Source organism: Oryx dammah, unplaced genomic scaffold (genome assembly GCF_014754425.2).
Source record: "Oryx dammah isolate SB20612 unplaced genomic scaffold, SCBI_Odam_1.1 HiC_scaffold_14, whole genome shotgun sequence".
NCBI lineage: Eukaryota > Metazoa > Chordata > Mammalia > Artiodactyla > Bovidae > Oryx > Oryx dammah.
Window position 1 is genome coordinate 18,024,896 of NW_024070198.1, and position 11,056 is coordinate 18,035,951.

General features: G+C 53.9%; 1 protein-coding gene across 1 annotated transcript; it reads left to right on the forward strand.

Moving 5' to 3' along the window:
* The first annotated feature begins 1,631 nt into the window (after nt 1-1,631).
* Nucleotides 1,632-10,692, forward strand: ANKRD2 (ankyrin repeat domain 2). The gene is given in 10 exon segments (XM_040255113.1): nt 1,632-1,764; nt 1,766-1,871; nt 5,417-5,518; nt 6,796-6,954; nt 7,064-7,171; nt 7,658-7,756; nt 8,128-8,226; nt 9,023-9,121; nt 9,227-9,325; nt 10,387-10,692. Coding segments are annotated over 10 exon segments (1,074 nt in total). The 5' UTR covers nt 1,632-1,711; the 3' UTR covers nt 10,537-10,692.
* Nucleotides 10,693-11,056: the final 364 nt, after the last annotated feature.

Below are 11,056 nucleotides of genomic sequence, written 5' to 3' on the forward strand. Positions count from 1 at the left end.
TTTCTTGCTTGCCTGGCTTTGACTCTAGGTTCTCCCACAGCTCTGTGGAGCCTGGAGCCAGTTCAGGGGGGTGGAGCAGGTGGATGTGCAGCCTGCCCAGCAGCTCCGGGCACTGCAGAGAGTATGGTGAAGCAAGCTGCCAACTGCTGGTGTTCAGGCCTGCGTTCTCGTGGGTCCTCAGGAAAACCCACATAACCTCTGAGCCCGCTTTGATTATCTTTCAAGTGGAGGTGGTGCCACCTGCCCTGCCCCCTCCCTCCGTTGCTGGCAGGATTCAATGGGATAACAGACGTGAACTCACTTTGAAAGCCAAGGTGGCACCTCAGGCAGCATTAGTTAACCTGCTGCTCTGCTCCTGCAGCTCAGGGGTGCTGGCTTCCCTCTCCAGTCCCTGAGCCAGGCCCTTGGGACTGGGGGATGTGCAGTGTCCTGGAGATACTACCCTCGGTGACATTACAGTGAAATCTCTGACACATTCCGATGACAAGCCTGTGTTGGCTTGCCTCCAAGAGAAGCAGAGGGCAGAAGGAGCTGGGTCTTGTGCTTCCTTAAGGGAGAGCGTGCAGGTAAGCAGAGAGGGGCGTCTTAGATAAGGTTGTTTGGCTTAGGGCAAGCCACGTGAGCATCGCGGAAGCACAGGGCTGTGGCATCTTTGGTTCACTGGTAGGTTAAACCTGGGTTGTGGTGACCCAGGGCTTGCTCCCACAGATCCAGGTGTGGAACTCAGCGAAGCAGGTCTGCCCTTCTCCAGTTGGGAGCAGTTTTCTTTCTCAGTGAGCATAAGCACCAGTCAGGGCAGCCTGACAGGGAAACCAGGGAGGGAAGGATGATCAGCCGGAGCTGGTGTGCTTGTCAGCAGGGCTCAGCCCTGCATTCTGGCCCTTTTGGTGGCTTCTTTTGAAGCAAGACTCTGTAAGTCCCCCAGAGGTCCCCTGAGACAGACAGACAAGTGAGGTTTGTCAGGGACTCATGGGTTTCCCAGACGGCGCAGTGGTGAAGAATCCGCCTATCAATGCAGGAGACACGAAAGTTGAGGGTTCGATCCCTGTGTCGGGAAGATCCCTTGGAGAAGGATATGGCAACCCTCTGCAGTATTTTTGCTGCGAAAATTTCATGGACTAAGGAACCTGGCGGGCTACAGTCCATGGGGTCGGAAAGAGTTGGACGCGACTGAGCACAAGCATAGCATGGACTTGCAGCCAAATGCAGCGACGGTTCACTAGGGGGCGCTGTGGGACTCCAGAGACGCAAAGATCTGCGAGAGCTACAGGCGGAGGGAGGCAACTGCCCTTCTCCCCACCCCCGATCCAGCGCTGCAGCCCAGAGGAGACGGTGTCTGCGCCTCCCCAGAGCCAGCGAGCCTGTTCTCAGACAGCCTGGGAATGTAGGCCTATCTTGGGTTTCCACGCTGGGACTGGCTGGGCAGGATTTCTAGGCATCCAGCAGGTGGCACTGCCATCAGAGCTAAGAGCAGCCAGTGGGTCCTTGGAGCAGCCCGGCTGCCCTGGCTGAGGCGCAGCTGGGCCTGAGCACTCCGGACAGGCGCCAGGCAGGCTCCTTCCTGCAGTCCCCACTCTCAAGGCACTGGGCCTTCTAATAGGCCAGGGGCGAGGAGTTGCAACTGTCCCATCCTTCCCCCTGCACCCTGGGGCTGCCCGGGGTGAAGGTGACAGATCAGGGGAGGCAGGTGGAGAATTGGGCCAGTGAGCTCATGACAAAAGCGCCTAGCGGGGCGGGGGTGGTGGCCCTGGCATATAAAGCCCCTGGGGCCTGCCGAGGCGGGTTGCAACGGCACCATGGCAGACTCTGAGGAGGTGCAGCGGGCCACGGCACTTATTGAGGAGCGGCTGGCACAGGAGGAAGAGAATGAGGTAGGGCTGGGGTGGGGGCCCAAGGGGGTTCTGGGGACACCCAGCTCTGCTGTCAAGGGAACCCGGCTGCCATATCTGGCAGGAAGGAAGACAGGTGTCCTCAAGCGCCCAGTTGGTGCTATTATTCCAGGGTGCTCCTGCGAGGGGGTTGTTGGTAGTGGGAAATGAAGGCTTTAGCCCCCAAATCTTGAGAGACAAGTGGCAAGCCAAGCTGGGTTCCCCGAGACCCTGTCTGCTCACTTGGGCCTTGAGAAGGCGGGCTAAGCTACACAGAGCAGGACAGCCAGGATGCGGCCTGGGAGTGTGGAGCCCCGAGATCCCCCAGCTGCTGGGTGGGAGGCTGGGACAAAAAAACTCCAGTGTTTGGACCCTGAAGAAAGATAAAGACTGGGAGCAGAGTGAGGAAGGGATGCTGGCAAAGGAAACATGGGTTTTCTAGGACCATCAGCCACACCAGGGGAGGCCTCTGAGCACAGAAGCTCTGGACATTTGCATTCTCTGTGGAATAAAGAAGCAAGGGAGGAAGGTGTGGGCTGGTCCCACTGTTCATTTGATGGAAACAAATACTTGACCTGGAGTTTCTCTGCCAAGGGCCTGATGCTGGGAGGAATGAGGGGCTCAGTAAGGTCAGCCCCTGCCTCTCCCTTACCAACCCTGCGTTCATTTTAGCTGGCATTTGTCAGGCGCACAGTCAACTCAGAAATTGTTGGCAGAGTGGAGAGAGGGTGAAATAGAGGTATAACTCAGAATGAAGGAGCACAGAACGTGGGTGATCACATTGACCACGGACCCTCTTGAGGACTTCTCTGTGGACAGGAGGGCACTGAGTCAGGCCTTCAGGGATGGCGAGTGGTGGTCAGGATGGGGAGGGTATTCCCAGCTAAGGAAACGGCAGGTGCAAATTTCCAGGTGTGGAAATGTGACGTCAGGAGGGAGTCTGGCAGTAGGGGCTGAGGCTGGGAAGGCAGGCAGGGCACAAACCAGCAGGCAAGGGCCACATGAAAGATACTCTGTGGCAGTGGGAAGCCACTGCATGTTGTTGAGTGAGGCACAATGGTGCCATCTGACCTGTTTTAGGAAGGCATCTCTGACAGCCCTGAGAAAAACTTGGAGGGGGAGAGACTAGCCCTACCAGGAATGGGATAGAGGTTGTGTGTGTGTGTGTGTGTGTGTGTGTGTGTGTGTGCACTCAGCCACTCAGTCATGTCTGTTTCTTTGAGACCCCGTGGACTGTTGCCCACCAGGCTCCTCTGTCCATGGAATTTCCCAGGCAGGAATACTGGAGTGGGTTGCCATTTCCTCCTCCAGGGGATCTTCCCAAGCCAGGAATTGAACCTGGGTCTCCAGAATCTCCTATAGACTTCATTCATAAAAGGAAAAGTGAATGGGAGTGAGGAAGAGGGGAGGGTCAGGACTCTGGTGGAAGAAGACACGAGGCCTAGGGAAGGGAGGGCAGGTTTGTCTCAGAAGAGCTTGGACTGAGCCCACTGAGTCCCAGTCGGGCCATCCCTGGATCTCCAGGAATGCTATTTCTCACTCCCCCCAAGGGCATGAGCACCAGGGCCAGGCAGGTGAGTCACGCTGCTGGACCATTTCTGGAATGCTGCCACTGTACACAGAGATCTTCAGCAAGAGGACAGGGAGCAGTCCTTATCCATTCATTCATCCAATAAATATAGCGGCAAGGCTGTCAGGACCGTGCGTGCCCACAGAGCCAGCCTTGCCACCAGTGCCTCCTCCGTGCCAGCCACTGTGCTACAAGTGGGCAGGCACTCTCTCATTTCATCTATGTGACCACCTATGAAGTAAGTCGGGAGTTTTGTTGTGTTGCGTTTCATCGACGAACACCCAATTCAGGAAACATTTCTTGAGCACCTGCTGTATGCCAGTCCAGAGAGGCAAATCCGAAGCGAGGGGCTATGCAGTCTGAGTAAGGCACGAGTGAGCAGTAGAGACCCAGTTGTTCCCACCAGGCCCCAGCCCAGCAGCATTCTTAGAGGAGAGCTTCATGTCCAGCCTGCACCCCTTTCTTGGGGTGGGTGGGGAAGGAGGACCTCGGACACCAGCCCAAGGACTGGGGCTCTTCGATGGAGGCTTTACTGGGCTAGGTCATCACTGAAGACTTGGAGGTGTGCAGAGCTGATGAGCCTGCCTGCCATCATCCATGAACTCATTCATTCATTTACTCTCCAAAACTTGCTGAGCACCTACTATGTGCTAGCCTCTGTCACAGGTGCTAGGGTTGCCAAGATGGTTAAGACCAACCCATCCTCTAGATGCTTCAGGGGCTGGCCAAGATACCATATGCAGTAGTAGCTGAAGCTCTAGGCAACCCCTCATCCCCTGGTAAAGATGCAGCGTTTCAAGCGAGGCCAGCCCTGGGGCGACCTCAAACCATGTATACTTCATATGGAAGGGAGGCACCAGTGGACTACAGAACATCTGAAAAAAAAGCCCTGGAAAATCAGCCCTCAAATAACCCTTGAAGAGTATAACCCTTGGAGTGCAAAAGGCAGCTGAGAACTCTGGAAGAGGGAGTCATTCCTCCCCAGCTGCCACCTGGACTCAGCACCCTCCAGCCTGAGTGAATATCCTGGCAAGGTGGGGACTTCAGAGATAGGGGGCCCGCGCTTCATAAAGAGTGTTTTCCTTTAGAAGAGAGCAGGAGGTGATAAGGAAGTAGTCCAGGCAAGTAGGAGCTACAGATGGGGAGGAGACCTTGACAGAGTTTCCACCCTGTATTATTACAATGAGAAGGTTAATACTTGGGGGCTTCCCTGGTGGCTCAGACTGTAAAGAATCCACCTGCTGTGCAGGAGACTCGGGTTCGATCCTTGGGTCAGGAAGATTCCCTGGAGAAGGGAATCAGTATTCTTGCCTGGAGAATCCCATGGATAGAGGAGCCTGGCAGGCTACAGTCCACAGGGTCACAAAGAGTCAGACATGACTGAGCAGCTAACACACACCCAAGGTTAATACTGAGTTCACTTCAAGCTGAGAGCTGGAGAGCTGCAGGTCCTACCCCTCAGATATCCTGAGAGCAACAGTTTCCTTCCATGCCCTAGGATTTCACAGATCAGTAAAACCTGAGGGCAAGAAGTGGGTAACTGACAGAGTTCCCAAAGTTTTACATTGTCAAAAAGTCCATTAAAAAAATACTCATCATTTATCACAATTATTTTATCAAAGTGAATTTTAAATGTCCCTAAACCTAAACCCCCCAAAGACCTCAGTGCTTATAAATATTGAATATATTTAATTTCATGAAAACTCATTCTGCTAGCCCTTAATCCTATTTTGCTGGAGACCCAGGGCTGTCAATAGGCAGGTGTTTGAACTGGAGTTGGGGTTGAGGCTGAGGTGGGGAGCGCAGCTCTGACCTGGGCCTCTCCTGGACCAGACAAGAGTGGAGTAGGTGAAGGGCTGCGAGGTCACACAGGAGGAAGACTTTTGGGGGTGTCCTTGAATTAGTTGTGGGGGAGGCTGTCAGGTCGCCTAGGCACAGCAGGCAGATCCCAGAACCGGTCCTCTCCCTGGTTCCCCAGAAACTCCGAGGAACCACCCATCAGAAGTTGCCCATGGAGATGCTGGTGTTGGAGGATGAGAAGCACCATAGGCCTGAGAGTCCGTCCTTACAAAAGGTTAAGGTAAGTGCTAGGAGAAGCCAGTATCCGCCCTCAGCAGAGAGGCCAGGCAATTACAGTCTTGCTCCTCCTAGTACAGTCCATGAGCCCGCAGCTCAGCACCGCAGGGAGGTGTGAGCGATGCAGCCTCCTGGCCCCACCCCACACTTGCGAAGGGGAATATGCCACCCCCAAATATATCACTTTGGTATACTGATTATTTTAAAGTCATCTGAGAAAAAGCTAGTGCAAGAAGAATACACTACCCTCCTTTGCTCCCCAGAAAGCAGGAGATAAATCTCCCATGTGAAGTTACCCTCCCTCTATCAGGAGAGTAGAGAGCTTCCTTATCACCAAATATCAGGAATTCAGGGCTGAGAAGGCTGTATAAACAAAACTTGCTGTTTCTTCACTAATTAGCTCCTCCAAATCCAAACGCTTTTGTCTTTTCAGTGCTTCACGAATGTATTGTTTCCTCGCTTAAAAGGTATAGAAGCTGCCTGCTTCAGTCACTTCTTCGAGTCCCATATTTTTATGGACTACCATACACATGAAATTAAATTTGTTTCTCCTATTAATCAGTCTCACATCAATTTAATTATTCGACCAGCCAAAGAGCTTAGAAGTGAAAAAGGGCAGGGGTGGTGGTGGTAAAGTCTTCCTCTGCACACCTGCTGAGTCAGAATCTGCAGGTGTCCAGGATCCCAGGGGACTCATTTTGGAAGCGGCAGGGATGAGGCAGCCATACAACAGGGCGTATGGTAATGGGATGCGGGGAGGCTGTGTGTGCTGATAGGAGAGATCTCCATGCTGGTCACAGAAAAGCAGTTACCAGACCACAACGTGGAGGATGATCCTGTCGGAACGGCAGCTGAGCTGTGATAGAAGTTACCTCTGGGAGAGAAAGGCTTTCGTGTTTCTGTATTATTTTTATGACTAGAGAGAGGAGTGGAGGGAGGAAGAGAGGCGGAGAATTGCACGGAAAGATGAGAATCAGGAGCCGATTCTGGAGGCCTGGGCTAAGAACTGCCCTTGAGATTTCCTCATCAACACCCCCCAACCTATGTGGAGCCTTGAAACTGGGCAACTCCCAGCCAGCCCCCTCAGGCCTGCCTGGTCCCTCGATCTGAGGCATCTGTGTCAGTTTCATTGGCTTCACCTAGTCCTGGGCGGCAGAGTTAGATTTGGGTTCTTTCTTCCTTGAGAGGAGCTCCCTGTCCTCCACCTCCGGCTCAGCTCAGAGGTCCCCAAGCCCCACACTCCGTGCCCCAGTGTGGGGTTGATGGGCTATCCCCACGCAGGGCCAAGAGCGCGTGCGGAAGACATCTCTAGACCTGCGGAGGGAGATCATCGACGTGGGCGGCATCCAGAACCTCATCCAGCTGCGGAAAAAACGCAAGCAGAAGAAACGGGAAGCCCTGGCCGCCTCCCAGGAGCCACCTCCAGAGCCGCAGGAGATTGTAAGAGTTCTAGGGAGGACACTTGTGTGGAAAAGGGGAGCCGGTGGAGGGGAGGATGGTGCGGATCTCCTCGGGGCGGTCCCCCCACGACTGCGTTCACGCCCTCCAGACGGGCCCTGTGGACGAGGAGACATTCCTGAAAGCTGCGGTGGAGGGGAAGATGAAGGTCATCGAGAAGTTCCTGGCGGATGGAGGTTCCCCTGACACCTGCGATCAGGTGGTGTTCCTTCCGGGCCCTGCACCTGTACCAGCCTCCTCTTAGAGCTGGGCCTTGTGAATTGAGAACAGGCATCGCTGTCCTTTGAGAGGGGGCCCCTCAGAAGATTTGGGATGCCCCCTTCCCCTCCCCACACAAGTCTCTAAGGAGACGCTTTCCAGCTTGAACCACCTCCAGAGTAATACATACCTGGATATTTAGGGGGGAAAGAGGAGGGAATCAAATACAGTTGAAGACCAGCAGATCTGGGCTGGAATCCCACCTGCACCATGCCCTGGTTCAGCTTGTGTGCTTGGGGGGCAGTGAGAAGGTCCCCAGTGCATAGGAGGCCTCCAAGGCTGGTCCCACAGAGCATGAAGGAGCTGGCAGAATGTGGACCATACGAGGACCCAGCACAGGGGTCAGAATCAGGCTAGGATAAGCCCTCGTCTCACCCTGGGTGGATGAGGAGCTCAGGCTGGGGCCTGACTGTTTCTCTGGGGACAGTTTCGCCGGACTGCCCTGCACCGGGCTTCCCTGGAGGGCCACATGGAGATCCTTGAGAAGCTTCTGGAGAGTGGGGCCACTGTGGATTTCCAGGACCGGGTGAGCAAGAGGGCAGGTGTTGTGTGAGGGGCAGGAGGTGGGTCCAGCACTAATAGACTCCCTGTCCCTGCAGACCTCCCACCTGGGACATAAACAAACTGCCTCGGGGCCAGGCCCCACTGCTAGTGTGTTGTGTGAACCTGTGTGGGCACCACCTCCTCCCCAAGCCTTGTCTGTAAATCTGGCCTGGACTAATGGACCCCCCGAGGGTTCTCCGGCTCTACTCCACCCACTGCCCAGCCACTGGAGTGTCACTGTCCTTCCCTGGACCCTTCCCCTGGATATCTCCCTGCCCTCTCGGCTGGGGTCCTTTCCCCGAGGGCACGCTCTTCCCTGAAGCTCTGCAATGAGGCTCCATCCTTCCTTCCTAGCTGGACTGCACAGCCATGCACTGGGCCTGTCGTGGGGGCCACTTGGAGGTGGTGAGACTCCTGCAGAGCCGAGGAGCAGACACCAATGTGAGGGATAAGGTGAGGCAATAATGCTCACAGATGTCGGGATGGCAGAGTGGAGGGGAGGGAAGCAGAGGGCAGAAAAGCAGAAAGCAGGTGGCTAGTGAACTAGTTTGGTTTCTGGGGTGCCTCAGAGCCTGAGGATAGGTCTTGCCATCAGCAGCAAATCCTTGGAGACCACCATCTGGGAATGGAAGCAGGAAGAGCAGAGGAAATCCACTATCTTGGTGACTTTAGGACCATCCAAAAGATACAGGATTTGTTCATCCATGCAATCATTCATTATCCTTCTGTTTGTCCATCCATCCATCCACCCACGGATTCATTCATCTGTTCACTTTCTTATCCATCCACCGTTTTGAATTCACTCAATCCTTTGTATGTAACCCTGAACAAGTGATGGCCTCTGAGCCTTTGTTTCTCATCTATGAAACATCTTTGCAGAGTTCTTATATGTATTGGGTGGGGAAATGTATGTCACGTAATTATTTATTTAACATAAGACTGATGTTTTGTAAGCTTTTGCTGTGTATGTCACATAGTCATCTCTTGATAAATGGCATCTATTATAATTATTTTAAAAGGGCAGAGGAGTGAGCAGTTGTTCACATCTGAGTGAGAGGGGAATCATAGAAGGCATCCCAGAAGAGGTGGCAGGTAATGCCTTAGAGTTAGACCATCAGATAGGATGATGGGAAATTACAGAGTTCCCTCCCACTCCTTGGGAGAAGGCTGGAGTTGACAGCTCCTCCACCCTCAGAGGCACCAGAGCCCAGGTCCCTTCAGCCAGCATTTTCTGCTTCCTCCCACCCAGCTGCTGAGCACCCCCCTGCATGTGGCAGTCCGGACGGGGCAGGTGGAGATCGTGGAACATTTTCTATCCCTGGGCCTGGACATCAATGCCAAAGACAGAGTGAGTGTCTGGGTTCCCTCCTGCCCAGCCCTGCAGGGGCTCCCTGTGCCCCTGAGGGCTCCCACATGCTCCCGTGGACCATGCTGAGTGTCACATTGGTTCTAGGAAGGGGACAGCGCCCTGCATGACGCTGTGAGGCTCAATCGCTACAAAATCATCAAACTGCTGCTCCTACATGGGGCTGACATGATGAGCAAGAATCTGGTAAGTTCCCTCCTTCCCTGATTCAGTAAACAGGGTGCACTGGTTTCCCAGGCCCTATCCCAGGCACTCGGAGGAAAGACAGAACTGAGCAAGACTTGGCCGGTCTGCTCTCGGGACACTGTCACAGTGGAGGGCTTCTCCGGGCCCCTGGGTATTGGGGGCCCCCCTCAGCTTCCCAACTCTCTATGCTTTTCTACATCCAGAAAATCTAAGTGCAGAAAACAGCCAGGAGGGTAAGAGGACTTCCCAAAGGCCCCCAAATAGAACACAGGGGGTCCTAAAGTCCAGGCTCAGGGAGGCCAGAGTTGTGGAGAAACAGAGCTGAAAGGAAGCTAAGCACTTGGTACAGTCATTCCTAGCACCCTGTATTGGCTCCTGTGGCCCCTTAGTTTCTTTAGGATCCTATGTCCCCTTGTCCAAGCTCTTCTCTGGGAACTAGAGCAATCACAAAAGGGAGGAGAATTGAGTAAGGGGGCATCGTGACTCAAGAAAGGCTGGCAGGAGGGGGCACAGTGCAACATAGGGGTAGGAGGTTAAGAGGTACCAACTATTATGTATAAAATAAGCTACAAGGATATATTTACAACACAGGGGATATAACCAATATTTTATAATAAACTATAAGTGGGGTATAACCTTTAAAATTGTGACTCACGATATTGTACACCTGTAACTTATGTAATATTTTACATCAACTATACTTCAGTTTTTTTTTTTTAAAGAAGCTAGCTGTATGAAAGAAAAGAGGAAGGTTGAGGGGATAGTGGGAAAATCAGGAAGATGAGGGGAAGATGTAAATGAGGACTTAACCTGGGCATTACTCACATTTTGAAATGGAAATTTTCTGTTGTAGAGGGAGTCCTGTGCATTACAGGATGTTTGAACAGCATCCCTCGCCTCTACTCAAGATGCCAGAAGTACCCCTGACCCCCAAGTTGTCATAACTAAAGATGCCTCCAGACATTGCCAGTTGCTCCCAGCTGGAGGCCACAGGTATAGGTGAAGCACCTTTCTGGGACAGACTTCTCAACAATGACCAGATCTCCTCTTGGTTCCCCCAGGCAGGAAAGACCCCCACGGACCTGGTGCAGCTGTGGCAAGCCGACACCCGGCATGCTCTGGAGAACCCTGAGCCGGGGTCAGAGCAGAATGGACTGGAGGGGTCCACCGAGAGTGGGCGGGAGACCCCCCAGCCTGCGGCAGCTGAGTAAATGCCTGTCCCGGCCTACCAGGCACCTGGCCTGTTCCCCTGCGTACAGCCCGAGGGTCATAAAAATGGCCGTCAGAGCTGAGGACACCATTCCTCTGCATACACCCCAGGAGCACCCACAAGCTACTGCAATAAAAAAAAAGGAGTCATTTTTGCTTTGTGTGATATTTGTTCCATTTGTGCCTGAAATATTTAGGAATGAAGGAAGACAGGGAGCAAGGATGGGCGCAGGCGAGAGGGAAACTTGGAGCCTTTCCTCCCTCCTACCCGAGGCCTCTCCTTGCCTCTTCCCTCTCACCCCACTTCCTAAGACCCAGCGTGGATCAGCTGCGCAATGCACTCTTCTTGGGGCCCCCTCATGGTGACAGCTTTCCAGTGGGGCTGTGTATGCTCAGCGCAGGCCTGTCATGTGGCAGGCTCGGCAGGAGGAGCTTGGCAGGGGTGTGGGGCAGTCAAGGGGCGGCAGATCCCAGGCAGCTTCTCATCCCGCTGGCAGCACCTCCCACAGGGCCGGGCCGGCT